General features: G+C 46.8%; 1 protein-coding gene and 1 long non-coding RNA gene across 2 annotated transcripts; one reads left to right on the top strand and one right to left on the bottom strand.

Annotated features, from left to right (window-relative positions):
• Window positions 1–1,283: 1,283 nt before the first annotated feature.
• On the bottom strand, window positions 1,284–16,211 carry SNCG (synuclein gamma). Its single transcript, XM_013174672.3, has 5 exons — window positions 15,859–16,211; window positions 11,576–11,617; window positions 10,531–10,658; window positions 2,307–2,384; window positions 1,284–1,695 (listed from the first exon to the last, which is right to left on the bottom strand). The coding sequence occupies exons 1-5, from the start codon at window positions 15,977–15,979 to the stop codon at window positions 1,675–1,677; spliced, it is 390 nt and encodes a 129-aa protein (XP_013030126.1). The 5' UTR covers window positions 15,980–16,211; the 3' UTR covers window positions 1,284–1,674.
• LOC136791268 (uncharacterized) lies at window positions 7,252–11,011 on the top strand. The gene is made up of 3 exons (XR_010832891.1): window positions 7,252–7,559; window positions 10,551–10,743; window positions 10,834–11,011. It is a non-coding gene; the product is annotated as an uncharacterized lncRNA (long non-coding RNA).
• Window positions 16,212–22,508: the final 6,297 nt, after the last annotated feature.

Here is a 22,508-nt window from a genome sequence, read left to right as displayed (position 1 = left end):
ACTGTAAAGCAAAGCTTCGGAGCAGGGGGTCTGTTTTCCTGCCTCTCTCCAGTGAGCACTAAGAATAGCCACTAGCCTCCCACTGCTAGGCATGAGCATCATGACCCCTTACACCCTCTTACCTTGTCCTTAGCTTTTGTTATTTTAATTGGCGAGTTCTGTAGATGTTTTGCAGGGCATCAGAAAAGAGTGTGCACATGTTGGATATAAAGCCCTTTGAGGGACGTTGTTATCTCTGCTAGTGCATTTTTGTTCCCTGCCCTTGTAGATAGAGATCAAACATCCGTGAGGATGGAAATCTGCCACACTCTGCAAGGCAGAGTTTTATAGATAGCATTAATGAGTGAGAGGGGCTGGTATCTCACTTGCTACACCCTTTCATGCTACAGCTAGTCTCTCCTGCAATGCCTTCAGTAGTTATCATTATGCACCTTAATGAAGGTCAACAGTCTGATTTTGAAGCAGCCTAAATCTCTACAGGTTACACTGCTTTCTCTTGACTCCAGGGATGCTCTGCCTGTTGGTGAATAAAAGATAACACTTTTAGATCCATACATATTGATGTGTTCTAAAAATATTCGTCAATATTTACAGTAATAAATTTGTAACATTTTTCAGTTCTCCGCACTTGTGAATGCAGAAGGTCTCTACTGCCCTCACCCACCAGCTTATCTGTGGACTGCCTGGCTGTGGCAACTGATAGCAGCCCACAAGTTCTCATCACACTAATAATTCTCTGACATCTACTAACAGACTCATTTCACAGTAGTCCCGCCCGCCTGTACCAGCAGTAACACACTTTAGATCTCACAGGCTTGTGTCTGTCACGTTTTTTTAATCACACACTGGCTGTTCGCTGCACCCAGAAGACAGCAGGATAGGGTTTTCAAGCTCTGGTGTGCACAGGGTAAACAGCAACGAACAAATGCCATCTAAGCTCAAGATGACTTTCACATTCCTTTATAAAGCATCCTTTTTCCCAAATCCCCTCATGTACAATCTCTTAAACACAAGGGTATTCTTAAAAAGCATGAAGTCTGTATTTAACTTTATTTACTTAAAAGGTTAAAGTCTTTATTTTTCAACCCTGAGAGACTGAAAGCTGGCCTATCTACGCTGCTGACTTCAGAAATACAAGTTGTCACTATTCCCCATCATTTATGTCATGATCTAAGGCCCTCATGGTCTGGAAATGCTTGTATTTTGGTGGCACACTTGCACAGGAAGAGATCCTCATTTTGGAAGTACTGACATGTAAACTGTGCAAATAAAACCAACAAAATTTTTTTCAAACACTTTTTTTATTAGTTTTAAAAAAAATAATAATCCACAATACCTAGAGATCCCAAGTGCCAGTGCAGGTGGACATGGGCCATGGATCAGTGAGCCCCACCAAAACAAACCAGAGCACCAGAACACGCAAAGCTGGGGGTCAGGAAGCCACAAAAGACATGGAGGGGAGGGGGATCACCCCTGGTCAAGTGTCACACTTTCCTTACAATCAGGAGCCTGACTTACATTGTACAGTAAGGTTGGTTTATGAGGCAAATGAAAGACAACAGTGCTGAATGCAGTTAGTCTGTGGATAGCAGGACTTCCTTGTTGCAGTGTCAGCTAGTATTTCCATGTATGCTCTTGGGATTCCCTCTTTTGAGCTAGAAGTAACTCAGTTGATTAATTGCCTTCATTTTCACCCTGTGAGAGAAGTAAGAGGAGAACAGTTACATATTTTCACATGGAAAACATACATAAACTTTGGGGCAACCAGGGGTCTTTGGACTGAAGTTGGCAGGGAAATGCCACTCGGGGAGTGTTTGTCCATCTTGTGCAACAAGAGCTCTACTGCCCTCGTTCAAGAGCTGGAACTGAACCCAAAACTGATGTTTGGCTTTAAAAGGGCATTGCAGCTAGAGCAGGGGAAAAAAAAATTAAAGTCTGGTTGAGACCAGAGAAAAGCTATTCTGTGTGATGATAAAACTATAGGAAAACGTTAGCTATTACATGTGTGTTTACATTCCAAAATAAGCCAAAATCAAGCAGCAGTTGATAATCTGTCATATCTGTCACTCATGGCAACCTCTTGGTCCTTAAAAAGGAAGCAGCAAAACAACCTCTGAGCTCAGCTCTCATCCAATAACTCATTAATAGGGGAACACCAATGGGCTTCACGTGCAGCAGATCCACGATCACCACCGTACAGAGAGCAGAACCCTCCTGGGGAAAAACACCACCACGGAGGACAACCAGGTGCAGCCTCGAGCTCGGGGGGCTGCAGGGAAGCCGGGCTGGGGCATCCATCTCCTTACCTCTCCGCTGCCTTCTGCGCTCCCAGCTGTGGCCGCCTCTCCCGCGGCCCCCGGCTGCTGTGGCGGGGCCAGCTCCTCCTGCCAAGCCACGAAGGAGAAGTTTGGTCTCAGCAGCACAAGCGCAGACATCGCCCTCAGCTCGGGCTGGCTGCCTGAGCAGGCTGCACAAAGTGGGTCTGAATGGTACACACGTGAGTAAAATGCTACAGCATGGGGTACATGTTGCTCTGAATCCATTGTTTGTATAGCTTAGTAGAGAGGAGGCCTATGAAAAAGCAATTTGATTTCTTGCAGCCTGCCTTAGGTTTGCTTTATATGGGAAATCAGTTCTCTTCCTTAAGTTTTCTTTTGTGTCACTGAGATCGAAGACAATTTTGACCCTTTCCATTTGAAGAAACTTGGGAGAAACAAACTTACCCGGAGTAAGATCATGCTCAGCCTTTTCCCACATTATCCCATTTACCCTAAGCACTAGTTGCACAGACTACAACTAATTTTATATAGAAGCATTGTGGTGGTATTAATGTCACTCCTCAGATAAAGTTTCATTATCAAAGGACAAGCTTTCCTTTATGTTTGAAATCCAAGCATTTTCATAAGCACTTTTTTTAGCTACTTCCCCACATTTTTCAGCTACCTTCCTATTCAAAGAAAAAGAAAAAAAAATGTATAATTACCAGGCAATTACTTTTAAAGTGATTTTTACCACATGAGAAGAAAAGTCATAAATCCTGAACATGGTGGATGTGCACAGCAGATGCACAGAGAGCAGAGATGCACTTTTATGCAATTGGCATAGGTCATCGGCAAGAGCAGGAGGAAGCAGAAATAACAGGACCTCTATGGAACAGCCCCACATCCCTAGGGAACAAATGAAAAAGCTTCCCTGGAGTCTGTCTGTGAGTGCTTTCCTGCTTTTTAGGACTGTATCTGGAAGAAAATGCTATTAGGTACCCTTCACTTCTACATGTGTCCTTATCTTCCTGTCCCATCACAACTGCTCTTGTCAGTGGGAACCAACACTGCTGCTTTTAGTACTGAATTAGGAAAGAAGATGTGATATGAAATTAAAAGGGGAAAAAAAAAGCACATATTTCACAATTACATGAGTAGTAGGTAGATCCCTTGAAAATTTAAGCTGGAAATTGGACTTCACGTTCATTGTTAGCAGGAAGGGGAGCTGGGAAATGGCAGCACTGCGGTGTGCTTGTCCTGCTATAGGCTGCTGGCTCTCCTTGAAAGCCCCTGTAAGAGATCAATCCACCTGGAAAGACAATTGCCAAAGTACCAGTGGTAGCCCAGAAATCATTTCCGCTGCAGCTTCGGGAATTCATTTCACCCACCTCCTGAGATCTGACTTGTTTGTTTGTAAATAGAGCCTTGCAATGGGGGTGGCTCCATATGATGAGCGCAGTGGGATTTTTTCCCTAAGAAATGTACTCTTAGTTTGTATTGCATTGCTGGCTGAGATGATTATTGTCAGCATCAGTCTGGCCTGCACTAAATGAGCCCAGGCACTCCAAAAATATTAAATTGTGCACGTGATGGAGATCTATATCCCAACATAGCAGGGAGCTGAGGCTGCTGGGGTCACTTAGCCATAGCCCTTCCTAAACAGGTCAAGTCCAGCCTCAGGATCCAGACCGTGGCTTTAAACACTTCACATGCATATAAGGCTACGTGACAAGGGCTTATAACTTCACAGCACATGTCAAGCCAAAGCACGACAGGCAGTCTGCTCAGCTGAACGCCAGGTCGGAGGACAGACCCGAGGACAGCCGGATCCCTCCCTCAGGACCCTGCTCAGCACGCAGCATCTGAGTGAGGGGCGCGCTGCTGATGCCCCGTTCAGCCACTGTGCTGCCTGTTGCATCCCTTACGTTGTGCTCTCTGCCAAGACTGAGTTACAAAGGGTAGGAGTGACTCACCCCTCTATTTATAGAAAGGGAAGCAACCATGCTTTTTGAGAGCTTTCCTAAGCAGTGGCGGCAGGAACCAGCACAATCACAGGATGAAGAGGTGTCAGTCTGTGTTAAGGATTTCTCCTCGCAGCCTTTTTCTCACACACTCCCCACCCTGCCCAGAATAGCCAGCATGAGAGGAGGACCGGCTGCATTCTTCAGCTGGGTGTTAGCTGGCCGGGATTTCGGTGACTAGCTGGTAAAACAGTACGTACAGGGGGCCACGGGGTGTAAGGGGCTTCGCTACGGATGAGGAGCCAGAGATCCACAGGTACCAACCCCAGCTATAACAGCAACTCACAGTGTGATGCTGGGCAAGAAAGCAGGGGTGAAAATCCAGCTTCTCGTGAAGGACAGCAAGAGCTTTGACATTGCTGTCAGCGTTCATCCTCTAATTAAGAAGAATAAAATGTTCTAAGGGAAAGGCATGTTGCAACCATGACGTAACCTGTTAAACGTTTCTCCTGTTCTTAAATGACATGCATACAATTCTTTTTTTCCTCAGAAATATATTGTCTTAGAAAAATTATTTTAAATGGGGAAAAAAAAAAAAACTCATTGCGATTGTTGTAGGCTGTTCTCTACTTTTTTTGGGGCAAGTGTTGAATTGCTTTGGCTAGAGTAGAGAGACAGTGGTTTAACATAATAGTTGAATGAAACAAAATGTTAGGATTCATTACAAGAATACTACACAAGATTTTATATATGGATGCATACAGCATATATACACTATAGTAGATTCTTGTTTATAATCTCTCTCAAAGGTTATGAAACATGGTTATCTGTTCAGATATCACTCATGAAAAACCAGAAAAATTAGGACCTGCCATTTCTAAAAGCTCCTGCACAATTGCATAGAGCATACTATCTATAGGCTTCTGGGTTTGGATATTTTAATATGTTCTGTAGAAACAGATTTTAGAAATTCACAGGTTTTGCGAAGAAATTAATTACAACTTGATTCTCTGTTTCTGGATTTCTCTATAGAATAGATTTCTGTCCATCTATATTGATTTCTCTGTTTTACAGGTTCTGTGAAATTCCTTTCTTCAGCTCACACTTTGAGCTGTATGCTTCCCTGTTCATACATGAAATTGAATTTATATGTTTTTTTTCATATTATGCTTTAGGCATTTTTTTTAACAGCCCCGCATATTATGAGATAAATAGGGAGATAATCCTGATAAAGTTAATCTAACAGAGAAAGCAGGCAGACTGGATGCTGAATGATGGGTGCTGAAATATGATGTACGAAACACACAAATTCACTGGCAAGCAAGATTATTTGATATAAATAATTATTATTATTTTAAAGCTGTAAAACCACAGAGGTGCACTGGCAACCTACCCTGCCACAAATCCAACAGCCAGCCACGGGACATCAATGGCATGAGGCAGGGAACGGCTCGGCCCCTTGCAGCAGTGGAGCACCTCATGTGCTGGAGCACAAGTAATGCTGTGGGGCAGCCTTACCGAGCCCCCAGGAGCCTGTGGAGGGGCTGCGGGGGGCTGAGCACAGTGGGACGATGCTGACAGCCCTGTCTGAGGGTCTCCCAGCCGCCAAAGCCAGCGCGGCCTGCCCCCTGGCACTGTGGGCATGCAGGTGGCTGCGCAGGCCCAGGTGAACCCTCGGGACGATGCGGTTTTCATCCTCCTCACAGCCAGGCTGTTGAAGGGTTTCCTGGGGCTGCTTATACAAATAATACATTTTTTTATTGTATTTAAAATATTATCTGGCAGGATGGTCAGGGCACAGCCTTTAGGCAGGAACATGCGTGCCAAGCCTTGTGGAGTTCAAAGCCTCACCGGTGCTACTGACCCCCTGTTCTGCACAGGACAGGCGTGCAACGCCTGGGTGCACAGGAGAGAACAAGAGCACAGGCTGCATGCAGAGCAGCCCCGTCAGCTTCTGCTTTTAATTCCTCTGGTGCAACCGTCTTCACATGAGCAGAATTAAGTACACATACACCAACTGCTCCTATCCAAAGCGCAGTGGTTATGAAAGCTGCAGGCTCGGGCATGGCACACGTGAACCAGACCCAGCCCAGGGAGGAACAACAGGAGCCACGAAAACACCCAGTGCTTGCACATAACTGACACCTGCCAAAATTGCCCGTGGAGCGAGAGGGAAAATGATCAAAACCAATTTAGCATGGCAGAGCTACAAGGTGACAACTAAACCATATGAAAATTGACAGGACAAATAGATGTAAAGGGAAGATTGAGGTGGAGGGAGAACTGTGGGGAAGCATTAGCTGCTGGGGAAATTCCCCTCATCCCCAGGGACATTTGATGTGCGTGTGTGAGCCTGTGTGTTTAGGCACACGTACTCGCTCCCAGCCACACGGTGTCTGCAATGCAGCAAACTTTGTGCTGTGTCATGCAGACAAACAATTAATCCTCTTCTCAGACAGGAATATTTACTGGGTGGTTATCTCACTGAAATCCCTCACTGTCTACTGCAGGGACCGAGATGGGTGCAGAGCCACAGACAAAACCCGTTATTGATGGGTCTTATTCCTTTGCAAATCAGAAAAATACGTCGTTTATAATCTTTTAACTTACATATATTTTTAAAAACTCCTCACAAACTGTTGGTCCTTTCATGTACTCAGTTAGCAGTGACCAGGGCACCAACAAAGCCCTACCACGCCGTGCCAATGCCACCAGGCTGCTCTCACCAGGGGCTTGGCCACCCTGCGAGGGTGCCTTGGGCACGTGTCCTCCTGTCCTGCTGGGAGCAGCGGGGGCTTGTCCAGCTGCGTGCCAGCCACCCCACGTCTGTACAGGTCTCAGTACTGGCCCCAGAGCTGGGTTCTTCCAAGCCTACGTGCTCCCATAAACCAAACTCGCCATTTATTGCACCCATGCTGCTCAAAGACCCCGTGGCGGCAGCCCAGAGCAAAATGTAATGCTGAATCTCTCTTCCTTGCTCGTAGGTGTCAGTCACTGGCACCAGCTGTCAAACGCGCAGATTAAATGTCCACAAGCCACCCGTAATTGATACAAATACCGGGAACGCGCCTCCTCGGCCACCCGACTCCTGCAGCACTGCTCACTGCCCCCCACCTACCCACGCGGATCCCTCACCCAGAGCAGCCTCGCCATAAAGCCAGCAGGGAGCTATGCTGGGGGCAGCTGAAGACAGAAGCAAGACTTCAGCAACTGCTCTGTGCAGTAGAAAAGAAGGACCAGCTGGGCATGGAGAAGTCTCAAGACGGGACACAACAGCTATCCCAAACTTCAGGGCTGAAACACTTGCCTATAATCTCAGGATTGCAAGGTTTTCACAGTACGTATTCAATTTTTAAACATCTAACTGCTATCCCTTTTCTAATCTTTAATGGGTCTCTCAAATGCATTACAGTGCCCAGTGCTGGTACTGGCAGCCTCTGCCTGTATTTCCATTAGCAAATTGAGCAGCACAGTAGACACAGGCCTGGAGAGAAAGCAGCTGGTGCGAGAGCCCAGCACAGCCCTTTTCCTCCTTCCAGGCCTCACCTCTGAGCAGCTCTGGCCCCATGGCCATCAGCCCACTTGCAGCCCGGACACGCTCGGGGTGTATTCAGAGCCCGGGTGCCTTGCTGGCACAGCTGAAGTAGGGTGAGTGAGGACGATCGGCACTCCTAATCCAAGTCGAACTACAGCACCAGAGTAGATGAACCCCTCTCTTTCAAAGAAAACAACATTTTTTCCCTGAATTTATTTCTCCTGGGACTTGTTTGCTTTGCTTTCCCCCCCCGTTTTCATTCTGCTGCCCACCTCTGCTATTTGGCATGACACCGTGATATTGTATCAAAAGCAGTTTCCTGGCTCCCTCCTGTATGTTGCCCTTTGGCATGACACATCCCACATTTTTTTCCTCTTGATCAGCCCCCATTTTAACTCTAAGCAGGCGGGTATCGACAGAAGGTGCCAAAATGACAGTTCAGAAGCCTAATCCTGTGGAAAACTTGTCTATTGCTGCTCAGCCCTGGCCAGACGTGCAGGCAGCTCAGGTCTGCACGACAGACCTACGCCATCAGCAAATTCTTACCTCTCCTGGGCCAACCAACCCTGTGTTTGGTCACTCAAAAGGTACAAGAGGTTGCCCATTCCTGCATATGGGGGGATGATATGTTTGCACTCCTGCAGCCTAGCTGCCAGTCCCTGGAGCAAAAGAGATTAACCTTATACCAAGGGCTTAGTAGATCTTCTCTATCTGCCCTTTTGCATGTTCGCAGGACATTTTGCATCACTTGTAGCTGCTTTTCTCCTCTTTTGTTAGGCTATTCTCTCAGGATTTACGTGGTGTGTAACGGCCCCATTTCACATCACATTGTGTTTACTGTCAGGTCAGGAAATTCATCAGCCAACCGTCTGAACAATTAAACCAAATTTGGCCAGCTTTGCTTTGCTTTGATTCTGGGTTTGGGTGTTTTGTGACTAATCTGGCTCACGTCACTATCAATGCTATTGACTGCAGCTCTGAAAAGAGGGGAAAAACAACCAGGCTTACCAAAGAGCTGCCAGCCTTGTGGCTCCTGAGCAGCCTCATGTGCAAATGGCTGCTGCTCGCTACCCCATGGGGAAAGTGCCCGGTCTGATGATCAACTTGGCCTCTACTTAAGGAGCTGTTCTGCTCCTTCACATGCCCCTCAATCCTCATGCTTGAACTAGCTCAGTTTGTCAAAGTAGATTTGAGGACAGAAGATGCCTTGTTTGAATCCTGCACCTGGGGCGCAACAACCCCAAGCAGAGCTACAGGCTGGGAGATGAGTGGCTGGAAAGCTGCCTGGCAGAGAAGGACCTGGGAGTATTGGTTGATAGTCAGCTGAATATGAGCCAGCAGTGTGCTCAGGTGGCCAAGAAGGCCAACAGCATCCTGGCCTGTATAAGAAGCAGTGTGGCCAGCAGGTCTAGGGAGGTGATTGTGCCCCTGTACTCGGCTCTGGTGAGGCCGCACCTCGAGTACTGTGTTCAGCTTTGGGCCCCTCGCTACAAGAAGGACATGGACGTGCTCGAGAGAGTCCAGAGAAGGGCGACGAAGCTGGTGAGGGGTCTGGAGAACAAGTCTTACGAGGAGCGGCTGAGGGAGCTGGGCTTGTTCAGCCTGGAGAAGAGGAGGCTCAGGGGCGACCTTATCGCTCTCTACAGTTACCTTAAAGGAGGCTGTAAAGAGGTGGGGGTTGGTCTGTTCTCCTACGTGCCTGGTGACAGGACGAGGGGGAATGGGCGAAAGTTGCGACAGGGGAGGTTTAGGTTGGATGTTAGGAAGTACTTCTTTACCGAAAGGGTTGTTAGGCATTGGAATGGGCTGCCCAGGGAGGTGGTGGAGTCACCATCCCTGGAGGTCTTTAAGAGACGTTTAGATGTAGAGCTTAGCGATATGGTTTAGTGGAGTACTTAGTGTTAGGTCGAAGGTTGGACTCGATGATCTTGAGGTCTCTTCCAACCTAGAAATGTGTGATACTGTGATACTGTAATATGGCTTATCTGATGCCCACTTGGGGTCCCACAGTCTGTATCAGCAAGTGCCTAGCTATTGTTAAAACAAGTACAAAACAGAGCACAAGGGCAATGCTCCCTGCTGTCTGGAGCCGTGCAGCTTTGTCAGAATCGCTGCTGCTGGCTGAGCCCCCAGCCCCTGCCCAAGCAGGCACTGGGGGCATTGCCCACCCGATGCAAAGCCAGCTGCCATGAGGGCACTGGGGGGCTGCAAGTGGACCATCCAGTTCCCTTTCCTTCCTCTGCCAGCACATCCCAGAGCTTTGGCTCCTGCTGGGCTTTCCACCACAGCCTGGTCATATTTCTGCTCGAGCACCTCAAAAAACGGTCCTTTACAGCACCAAGAAATAGGGAACCAGGCTTTTAATGGTAGTGTCCACTGCCAGGACAAGAGGCAAGGGGCAGAAGCACATTACCATGCCCCTCTGAACACAAGAAAGAACTTATACTGTGAGGATGGTCAAACACTGGTACAAGTGGCCCAGAGAGGTTGTGGAGTTTCCATCTGTGAAGATAATCGACACCTGACAGGACACAGTCCTGGACTACTTGCTCTTATCCTGCTCTCATTGACCTTACAGGACCCAGACTAGATGATCTCAAGAGGGCCCTTGCAAACTAAACAATTCTGTGATTGTATATTAAGTATTTTGTAATAATATGAAGCATTATTTAATAACAAATATTGTTGAAAACCTTTCATTAAACAAGTGAAACCTTCAACTGCAAACATTTGCAAATATTTTAAGCAAAATCCAAAGACGACACAAACATACCTTTTTTACAACTCCTGTAGTGGCCACAATGGTCTCTGCTCCTTCTACTGTCTTGTTCGCCACTGTGTTCACACTGGCTACTACGGCTTCTCCCACCACGCTGGCCTGCTCCTTGGTCTTCTCAGCAACTGGGATTTCAACAACAGCAGAAAGTCAACAAGTGAGGCACGAAGGCTGCCAAATTAGCTGGGACAATAAAATGGTTGCATTAAGGTAAGGGAAGGAATCAGTCCTACTGCAGACCTTATTTGGATTTTTTTTGTTTTAAACTATTATTATTTTACTATTTTATTTTTTTAATAGGAGAGCACATCAGAATATAAAGCATATATGTGAGGGCTTCGTCTCACACAAAATGCTACTCAGGGGGACGCAGGCGCTGAAGCCTGTCAGTCTTCATGGGTAATTGGGGACTGAAAAAATCATTGTAAGATACTTAGAGATAACTGAGCAAATAAAGTATTTTGGATTTCAGACTGTGTATGACCTCTCTCCGGCTACCTTCTATTTGTCTGTTCTGTTTAATGTAATGCAGCTGGGTGGAAAACAGTAAGTCAGTCAGGAAATTCTCCACAGAAGGGATCCATTCACCTCTCTTCAAGGCAGTCCAGACCATTCGCTGCCTCAGAGCTTGTGGCTCCCGGAAAGGTCCCTGCGGGCCACTGACAGGCCACTGCACCTGGCATGAGTCCCACAGAGCAGGGCCATACCCCAGCAGGAGCTGAAGCAGGCACAGCCCCCTGCAGGCCACGCAGCACACTTGCCTTTGTAAAACGTTGAATCAGCTGAGTCGGCCATGTAACATTTGTTTAATGTGCTGTGTTATTTTTTTTTTTGACCTGCTCTGCCGATTAAATATTTTCTCCCCTCCATGTGCACTGCAAATGCCAGACCCTGAACCCTTGCTCCTGGCAAGCACTATCCATTCATCAAATGGAAGGTCATGTGGATCAGTGGTGTTCCCCAGAGACCTTGCGTTTGGCCTTATCTAGGGCTACAACAACCCATTACAGATTTCCACATCTCCCCAGGGCTGTGCGCTTACCTGAGGTCACGCTTTGCACTACACCTTCCTTGGTTTTGGTACCTGTGAAAGGAAACAAGTGGTCTGTCAGTGTTATCTAGTGAAGAACCCTCTGGTGTCTGGACGTGGGTGGCTTGGCTTTTTGGCCTTACGAGGCATGGTGGGGAGCCGTGGTGCTGTTGGTGGCTCGCACAGCCTGCAGAAGGGGTTGGCTTCCTTGCCCAGCGAAGCCAGGGGGTACCTTAGTGCAGGCAGTTGGGTAACTTCAACCGCCCATGGGCTGGAGATGCCCAGACTTGAGAAATCTTGATTCTAACAAGATTAAGTATGAAAAAACTGTCCCTGGCGTGCTTCCAAATGAACAGAACAGTTGAGTGGAGGTAAGTCAATGTTAGGCTAAAAGTCAAAACAAACATGTACTAAGTGACCTGGTAAAATCTCGCTTATTTCACTCTTTCAAATGGAATTACGCCCATGACTCTCTCTTGCCTTTCAGCAGGGTATTGGGCTGCAGTGGTCATTTGAAACTTCATCCTATACTCTTAATAGACAGTCTGGAGAAACTCGAGGCTGACTTTACAACACACTGCATACCTACCGACTGGATTCCCACTTCAGTGCCTCGGACCAGGCGGTAAGTGCCTGCTCGTAGCAATAAGCAGAATGCAGATGTTTGTATATACAATTATAAATACACACCATATATATGCTTATCTCGCTGTTCTCAAGGCAGAAAAGCTAACAGGATGTGAGGCATTCAGCTTACAACAGAAGTAGCCCTTGAGGAATAATTAACCTCCACAGCTTTCCTCCAGGCATGAAATGACCTGCTGTACGTCCCTTCTGCTTGCGCACCGCAGCACGTATGTTATGTGGAATCACGCAGTGGATGGGCAGCCTCCCCGCCCCCAATAACTAGGTGTCATTTCACAGTAGGGAAAAAACACTCCAAAACGAAAAAAGTACCAAATCTCTCTGTTGGAAGTTGAATAAGCACACACCAAAATGTTCCACTGGCTCCATTGTGCTGCCTTTTGTAAGTCATCTGTACCTATGGAGGCTCCTTTCAAGTTTTCCATACCAATACAACAAAAAGGTTTTTATGGCCAGGTTTCAAAGTGATAGAAATACAGAGTAAGTCAGACCTTTAACTCCAGCAGTACTGGAGCAACCCCGGGTGTGGTGGGAGAAGTCGGCCATTAACAGAAGTCGTTCCCATTAACAGCCTGAAAAGCAAAACAGGTGCAGGGCCCTGATAACAACAGCCCAGGGCCCAGTTCTCCCCTGCCTGCCTGATATAATGTTATGTATTATTGAATGTAATTCTCAATTGTTGATGTATTTTGGTGGCTGCAGTGGTTGCCTGGGGTAGAACAAAGCTGTCCTGCTACAATGTGCCCTGAACATTTCACTCCACCCTCCCAAACCGCGTTAAAACTGAAGGGATGAAACGCTCACTTCGTGCTTGTTACTGCTGCAGACTGCATCTACTAACGATGCAGATGGTATGCGTGCACTGCTGTGAACTGGATTTTAAAATGATGCGTATGAGAGACAAGTGTGCGCAGAAGCACAGCAGCGAGCAGAGCAGCTGCACGTCGCATTTATGCCATGAACATGAGCTCCTGGACGGGCTGGGTGCACTGAAATCGGTTCAGATGCTGCTCCATTCCCCAGTCCTCTCGGGGCCGTTCCAGCCAGCTCCAGCCACACACGGCCACAGCACAGACGTGACTTACAGACCTTCTCGCATCAGACGCGGATGTCCAAGCTTAGTCCTTTTTCAGTCAAAGAACAGCACTGAGGTAAACCGAGTACTTAATTTGCTGTCCTGGCCTCAGCTTTGCATTAAACATACCAAGACAAGAGCTGTACTTCTGTACATTTATTTACCCGGCTCTTGATTTAAGGGCAGGTGGCACTGTTTGTGATACAGAGACACAAGCAGAGGAAAACCACCCGACACACGAGAAAGAGCAGCAGGAGGTGCTGCTGCCTGCAGCCCGGGGGGAGCCGGCCGTGCCCCGTGACTCAGCCTCCAGCTCCTCATGCAGGCCGACCTTCCGCCGCGCGCCCTTGCCAGTGCCCACAGCTGTTGAATCAGAAAGCGATCACCTGATGCTCAAGCTCATTTCACTCCTTAGTCCTTGCCCGGGGCTGGTGTACACGGAATTAAGTGTTCATGCATCCTGCCCCTTCTGCAGGAGGAGCATCCGAGTGCTGCGAGTCATCCTTCGGCGCTCTGTGCTGCAAGCGCGCAGGGCCGGGCCTGGGGTTCTGCCACGTGTGTGACTGAGAGGGGCTCTGGCAAAGCAGAAGTGCTTCTGAATGCCAATATTAAATTGTGTTAACGACTGTACAGTCATTCCTCTGATACAGCTTCGCATTGTCTCCACGAATTACCTTTAGCATCACTTATCCCCCGTTTAACCCAACCCAGGCAGTGGCTGACCGAACCGCCCGTGTGCATCGTTCATGTGAGACCCCCATTGATGCCCGGGCAGCTGCCACGGGGGGGAGGACAGAGTTTTGGCAGAGGCCGGATTTCTCCCACTGCATCTCACTCAGGGGTGCACGGGCTGGGGCCAAGGCTGTGTGGCTCGGGGACAGCAGAAGTGGCAGCACAGCGCCCATGGGTATCCCACAGCGAGTGTTTTGTTCTGGTGGCTCTGTCAGAACCTGCTGGGACAGGGCTCTGCCTGGGAAGAGCAGCGCAGGTCTCCGATTCACCCTTTGTGAGGCACAGGGTGAGACAAGGCGGAGTGCACAGCACACTCATCGCTCCTTTTAATGGCTATACCTGGCCTCTGCCTTCTCTGCTCATTTATAAACCAGATCTGTGAGCTAATCAGCATCTGGCCTTTGCTTCTCATGTCCATGAAGGACCAAGTGTTGTTCAGTGCATGACAGGGCAGAACTGGTGGTATACAAAAGAAAAACAAACCTCTTCATCCTTACTTGATCCTCATTCAGTGATTTTAAGGCTTTTAGAAAATATTACTGAAGAGGCTGGAATCTCACGAGCAGACTTCATACTTTGCTCCACAGCTGTGTGAAAATGGAAAACAGGTCGGAGTATGGAGACATAAAACACTACCAAAAGGAGATGCAAGGAATTATGTATAAAAATTCAGAAGAATCCTTTCTGACATTGCTCAGACCAGGGAGCAGCAGAAGCAATAGGGATGCCACAGTCTGACACCCAGATGTGACATTTCACAGGCTGGTGTTTCAATTACTGTGGTTGGTTTAATTATTTACAGGGATGCTGTTTACTTTTCTTCTTGCAAGTCAGATTCAAACTGAAATGCGAACCGTTATGCATGTTAATTTACAGCATACCAATAGCTGAGTGTTTAGAAATTTGGGATAAAGACATTATCAGATCTGCTGCACATAAAATTAGTATTTCATTTCTAATTTATATGTGTATATATATATGTATAGCTACTGTCAATATAGCTGTTTTAAATACAGTAGCTAGATACAGCTGTGGATATTGCAGCATGATAGCAGGAAGAGTCTGCATGTAAACTTTCCTATTAAAAAAAAATATCTCCCATATCCAGCAGATATAAAAGCTGAACAAGGTGCAGCAATCGGCACCAGGGTAATCAGTCTTGGGAACTGAGGCCTTTGCAGCTTTTATAGCACCTGTATTATCTGGCCACCCAGCCATGAAATCGCATGCACTAGCTAGTGCAGGTACTGGGTCCCAGGGGTGACCTTGAGCTGGGAGGTTTAATCGAGAGATTTCTGGGCAGGGCAGAGGACGCAGAGCCTTTCCTTTGTGCACAGTGAGTTAGGGTGTCTCTCATAAAGTGAGATGAACGTGCACACAGGGAACAAAACAGGTCGGCGAATAAGGGAAGGATTTCAGGACAGAAGGGTACACTTCCCCAGCTACTGACACTGCTGGTGGCCCTCAGGGACCAGTCAGCGTGCAGCAGAAGGTGCAGCAGGGATCGCGGTGCGCAGAGGTTGAGCAACGCCCTGCAAGCCCCAGCCAGCAGCCCCAGCACGCACCCGCCACCCAGGCATACGCTGCTCAGCACCATGCCAGTGCTGCCTCCCCTGAGGCAGCGGCAGTTTCTATGCCTAATTGACAGTTGGGGAAACTGAGGCACGGGATGGACGCGGTACCCCAGGCTTATACAGCTCTGTGCCAGGGTTGTGGACATCAACCAGACCTCCTGATGTTCACTCCTAAGCTCCAGCCACAGAATAATTTCCCCAGACTTTCTCAGAGACAATCTACATGGCAGTTCATGCTCAAATGTGGATAAAAAGCAGTTCTCTCTTACCTACATACATCACACCTTCTTTAGTCTTCTCTGCAGCCTCTGTCACTCCCTGCTTGGTCTTTTCTGCAGCAGCCACCACACCTTCTTTAGCAATGGAGAAACCTTTCTTAAAGACATCCATCCTTTTTCCTTGTTCAGGTACCACCTGGACGATCTGAGTGAGGGGCAGCAGCAAGCAGCACCTCGAGAGGGAGACTGCAGTCTGCAACCCTGCCCTTGCTGGATGCTCGCTTTCCCTGCCAGTCTCTGTCTTTGCTCTTATTCCTCTGCTGGATGAGGACAGTGTGGCAAACCTCGCAGCCTTTGCTGGCTCTTATTGATGAAGTGCACTGCGGAGTAGCCAATGCCTGTGAACAGCTGATACTGAAATATTAATGATATGGATCTGCTTGGTAGGATATAAGGAGGGAGGGGGAGAGGAGGACAGAGGTACGTAAGGGACTTACTGGAAATTTTCCAGATAGCTAAAGCTTTTAAAATACACTGCAGTGTTCTCACTCAACGATGCTGTCAAGCGAAGAGGGAGAGGTTTTAGCTAAAGAGCTGAGATCCTGAAAGTGCCTCTGCCAGGGGCTGCAAGCACAAGCTCTCATGGGTTCCCAGGAGGTGGAAAGCATGTAAAGTGTTCGCAACAAACCCAACAAGGTCAGGTCTCTTGGTCTAGCCATTACCAGAACCCATCCTGCACAAAACAGTAACAAGAACATTACTTCTAGTAAGCACAGACAGAAAAGGGGAACCAGCTAAAGGCTGGTGCCAAAGGACAGGGGGCTGGAAGTCCCATGAGCCACATCTGTAATGTTTGATGCTGGTCCCCCAAGGCACTGAGTATAAATGATGGTTTTTGCTTGTCTGCATGTCCCATTACAATGGTTTTCTTCTAAAAAACCCGGTGGCTGTTGGGGGAAATCCTGTTTCCTCTTTGTTTCTCGGAGTGGCCCTAGGCAGAGCTTGGCCAAGCCGCTGCAGAAGCAGCCTCAATGGGAGGATTGGTGGAGGCAACCTTGCAGCCTGTACCCCCCAAAATCCCCCCATACTCAAGGCCTCACCAGCAAAAAATATCAAAGCACACGATCGTTAATCACAGTTGGATATCCTAATGTGCTTAATAATTTAGCTTGATGATTTTTTCTTTCTGAAATAGCCCCTAACTGGCCCAAATCAGCTTTCCTCTCACTAGCAAACTGACATTGAACAGAAGTGAGTGCAAAATCAAATGCTAGTACAACGAGGTACCATTTTGCTTCTGGTGCCATACCTAAAGCTGTGAAGCCCCGCTCTGTGCACACAAACCCTGGCCAGTTCTCGCTGCTTTCCCTCCCCAGGCAAATGGAGAAGGAACAACCAAGGCCCAGCACTGGGATGGGGGCAGCACACGGACAGAGCTCTGGCTGCTGAAGTCAGCACATTTCTTTAGGTTTTGGCAGTGCTGTCTTACTCCGTACTGAAACAACTGAAAGAAAGACTAGACTGTTGATCTGGAAAATAAGATACAGATTTCTTAGTCTTTTCCTTACCACTGGTTTTCCTTGCTGATAAAGCACAAATTCCAATTCAGATATAGAGGAGCTAAGTCTCTGACAGACTAAATAGACTAATAAACTTAACTGTTAATTCAAACAAACAAACAAACAAACAAAGCCCATGCCAGATTCAGGGGAACAGACCACAACTCAAAGTGCTCAACCCCAGGCTATTCCATGGGAACGTCTAGCCTGATAAGGCCGTGAGAAGTATATTTTGATTTTGCTAAGCTATTGTTCTGTCAATGGAACTCGTACAATTAAATGCTACATATTTGGCATTGTTATAGAAGTTAACAAATACATGAAATATCAACCTATCCTGCACTATCCAACATGAGTCATCACCAGACTGAATCAACCCACATTTGAGTGGGATACTCCTTTCCTGCCTTCTCCTCTCCTGATGACCTTCAGACAGAACTCACAAGAGGTATTTAAAACTCTCTGGATCCCTCCCAAGACAGCAGGCAGCTTGCACGGGCATTGTTTTACCTTGAAACACTTTTAGGAAAGCTCTGGACACAAGACAACATTGTAGGTGACCTATATAGGGCAAGCATCAATACCAGTTCCTGAACATTGGCCACCCCATGGCATTTGTACCCCCCTTCTACTCTAAGCCAAGGATTTAATCCTCATTTGTTGCCAGTCCTGCCTCAGGTGAACCTAACAGCAGGTTAATTTTGTGTCTGAAAAATTGTTCTCCCCTTGTAGTAGATAGAACAACTTAATCAGCAGCTAGAGAGGAGTTAGGAGTTCTTCCAGAGGGCAGTTCAGAGAACCCAAGTTCCTATGTTGCACACCATCTGGTGGCAGCCTCTTTTTCCCTGTTACCTACTGGGGACATGGTGCAGAAGCCAGCTAAGACAGGCATTTCTGAGGCACCCGGGCTGCAGTGAGCTCCCAGTCTTTTCTACTTAGCTTCACGCATACCACTTTGTGAAGCTGTACCTCACAAAAGCTCAGCTGATCCGCATAATACCAAAAGAAAGCCCTGTTTTATCTCTGTAATGACAAACCATCAAGCTGCTATTCGTTTAAAGTCTGAATTTTGCTAAGTCAGGCTTGCCCACTGGAGTCTCTTGCTGTGTAACACCACCGCTCTTTCTTGACAGTCTCCGAAAGGTGCAGTTCCCACATCCCACATGCCTACAGCTCTCCCCAGGGGTAACGGCTAGTACCTGGAGGCCTGTGCAATGCACGGGTTCTCCCACTGACTCTGCAATACGTGCAAGACAGGTCTAACTCAAGTCTACTTATGCCCAAAAGCACAGACATAAAGGAAATCAAGGAATGCAAAGGAAATAAAGAAATAAAAAAAAAAAAGGAAAAAGGCTCCTGTCCTCTAGTGCCATTTTGTTTGTGACTATGACGGATTGAAATACAATTTTAATTAATTTTTCTTTCTTCCCTTGTTAACTTTCCAAATTGTCACTCTACACACAACAGCTTAACCTTGTCCTTTAACAGGGAACTTACTCTGCAGACTGTCAGCTGACGAAGGCATCTCGCTGGGCGACAGGACTGGGATTTGGTCATATTCTACTGAAGTATTTTGAGCGTGTATGATGTCTGGAAGACAGGTATGGAAAGGAAAGACAGGCTGCTTTGTGGCTGGTACATATCCTTTGTTCAGGACGCTTTTGTATGGAGAACAATACTAACAGTAACAGGATCAAACCTTGCTCTAAACAAACAGAAATCCTCTCTCTCTCTCTCCCCATTTATGAATACTTCAAAATGCAGAAAGAACTGTCTCAGATCATTCATTTTCATGCTCTCAAGTAAACAAGCCGTTCTGCTCGACATCCTCCCGGCACACAGCTGACAACTCCAACCCGGTACGGTACGTAGGTTTGCATAGCTAATGAGTAATTTCCTCTGCCAGGGAGCAACCAGAACAGCATGCGGCCGACAGAGGAGCCTTTTGCGAGGCACATGTGCAGGGCGCTGCCCGTACAGCACACGGCAGGCTTTAGGGGCTGCTCTCTGCTGCTGAACACCATCAATGGATTTGGAGCAGAATGATACATACACAGCAAGAATTCATCTTCCTCCCCTGAAGGGCAGATCGCTGAAAAACTGTTTTCCCAGCCCGGCTGCCTGCCTGAGGAAGAAGTCGCGCTCCTGCTGCTCCCCTGCACATGCAGGAGCCCAGCCGGGTGCACGCATGTGGGCCTGCAGCAGCGGGCAGAGGATGAGACAGCATTTTCCAGACCTAAAAGCCAACGGCGAACGAGTAGCTGCCCCCTTGCTGTGCAGATATCAACAAAATTGTCCTAGTCCTCTTCGCAGACATCAAATGCATTCAATTATTCAGCCTGCTTCAGAGATTTGAAGCTGGGATAAACAAATCTGGAGCAACTCATGCTTGTTAAAATAAATCAAGCTTCTCTTGTTTTTTTAAACATTTTTCCCAAAGATTTTTTTCTCTTTTTAAACTCTTAGATTCTGAATTTAAGACCATAGTATTAATTTAAGAGCATTATGGAATTGCTCTAATATATTATAGCAGTGAATCTGGGAAGATACAAAAGAAACAAAAAATAGTCTGAATGTATTAATTGAAAAATTTCGATTCTAAGGGCTCTTTTTTTCCAGAGAAGCTGCCTGGCATGGCCAGTGCATTTGCTTTCCAAGTGCACGCAAGCCATTTCTCAAGCACGCCGCTTGGCGCTGCTTACCTTGTGCTCTCCACCTCCTGTCCAACTCAGACGTGGGCTCGGACTCTGAGAAAGCAGATGGGGCCAAGATGAGAAACTGGATCTTACGTCTTCCATGGATCACCCAGAAGTCAGCACCGTTATTTGGCACCTTGGTTATGGAGCTACAAAACACATATCGAGTTCTCAGGGCAGACAACATGGAAAGGGGGTTAAGAGCTATGCTTAGCATAAACAGTTATAATTAACAGAAGGCAAGAGCAGTCATGACAGTTAATTGGCAAGGTCACAGGGCGCATGGATGAGCCTGGTGTAATGAGCATTATCAACTCCTTAAACACTGAAGACTGTTTGAAATAGTTCTCAGAAATACTGGGGAGAAAAGTATTTTCACGAATAAGGACACAGAAAAAAAGCCACTAATGACTGTGAACCAAGAAGGAAGAAACAGTATCTCACCTGTCAAATTTAGTTGCTAAAATAGAGAGCAAATTTGTTTTTCTCTAGCTGTTTTGAGAGCTGCTAGAAACTTCTGAGAAGTATCAGGGCAGATCCAAATGTCTCTGCACCACTATTACTACGTCACTTACTGACAGGCTTTCAAGTATACTTTTGGAGTAACATCTACTGCCAAATCATTTTCCAAATTAAATTTGAAATTTGATTTATCTCACCCATTTCTTCCATTCCAGCAGTGGTACACAGCTCTGTAAAATGCACCAAGTTTCCAGTCAGGTAAGTAATGGAATAGTGAATAGACATCTACTCATACTACTTGGTGCACGCTTGTCTTTCTCATCTAGTAGGTACCTCCTGGAGGAGACTGACCTCAGAAGGCAAAGAGCAAACTGTCATGGAAAATGACCTTATGTGTCTATTTTTCCCTGGTTGCCTGTTGAAGCAACTTCTCAAAAAATAAAGTAGTGATGTGTCATGCTCCTAAACAGGTACTCCTCATACCTGCTCCTCTGCAGATGTTAAACGCAAAAACTTCCATCTCAGTCCACTAATAAATTAACTGTTATGAACCAACAGTATAAACTGAATACGTTATTCAGGGACCCTAAACCAGGACAGTTAATAATTAGACAGAAATCTTAACTAGTGTTGTTTGGTAATGAGAGTCCTTGGAATAATTCTCGCCTTCTGTATTCATATCAGCATCCTGTGCTATGCCCATCACGAGGAAAGAGACGTCAGTCCCTGGCATGCTCAATATTTTAGCGTCTTTCATAACCGGCACCCAAAAGTCATGTTAAATTATTAACTGGCAAATGGCTGAGCAATCTGTGCCTTCTGACTGCTGCACTGTGGGCAGCACCGCTGCAAAGACACACAGAGCAAGTCCCTGCACCTGCAGGAGGAGCAGATGTTTGAGCTGGGAGGATGGCAGAGCAACTTTGCCCCACTACTTGTGAGATACCACACCTAGGAAGAATAAAGATTTAATGGATGACTAAGTGGAAAGGTGTACGCTGAAAGACAAGACCAAAAGGGTTAGAAAGTAGGTCACAAATGGGATAACTTCATGATCTCCAGCACAAAATCACTCTTCTGCAAGCCATGATCATACAGCCATTCAGGTTTTAAGCCTGTTGTTTATTTTGCCTCATGCTTGTTTCAGTTCCTTCCCTACAAAGGGTCATCTCAGATAAACAAACACAATGCTTAGATCCAGTTCCTTATAAGAAAGTCACATTTGCATGTGAAACAAAGCACATAAAATAGTCACACATCAATGTTAACTCGTATTACAGCAGGATGTGCACAATTATGTAATAAAAGCAGCAGGAAGGAACAGAGGGAAGTTGCTTCTTTCAGTCTTAAGTCCAGAATCTGTGATTTCATCTCCCTGGAGGAGTGACTGCAACAGCAAGAGCAGGTTTTGTCCTTAGAAAGACTGAAATCTCTCCCTGCCTTCCCCCAAGACGCTGCTGTGCCCTCGCCCTGCGGTGTCACAGCCACCAGTCAGAAAGGGCATCTCCATGTTTCTAGGTTCTTCCATTACACATAAAAGAGGAGCAAGCAGGAGGAGAGGGCTCCAGATCTAACCCGTGATAAGGAGATGCAAGTCCACAGTCTTTAATAACAAGATTTTCTAAAAACCGAGCGAGATTTTATCCTCCTTTTTTCAGCTGACATGGGAATGACTCCAAAACCCCTTTACATTTAATACTCACAGGACAACCTGAGCTTTGGAATGCGCATCTCATCATTCAAACCAAGACATGACCCAGCAGTCCTGCACCAGAATCCCCACCTGCTTTGTCAGGGAGCATAATCCCCTTTTAATTTTATTCTTAAAAAATGACAGAGTGCATCATGCAGCAAGACAGGGAGGAAAGAAATACACTCTGCTTTACGATAGCAACCAAACCTAAAAGCAGCACCATAAAGTGAAGCAAAACCAGTTAAAAAAGCTACATCAATCTTCTACAGCCTTTTAAAAATTATTACTATT

This window comes from Anser cygnoides, chromosome 7 (assembly GCF_040182565.1).
Source record: "Anser cygnoides isolate HZ-2024a breed goose chromosome 7, Taihu_goose_T2T_genome, whole genome shotgun sequence".
Taxonomy (NCBI): domain Eukaryota; kingdom Metazoa; phylum Chordata; class Aves; order Anseriformes; family Anatidae; genus Anser; species Anser cygnoides.
This window is presented reverse-complemented; position numbering and strand designations above follow the sequence as displayed.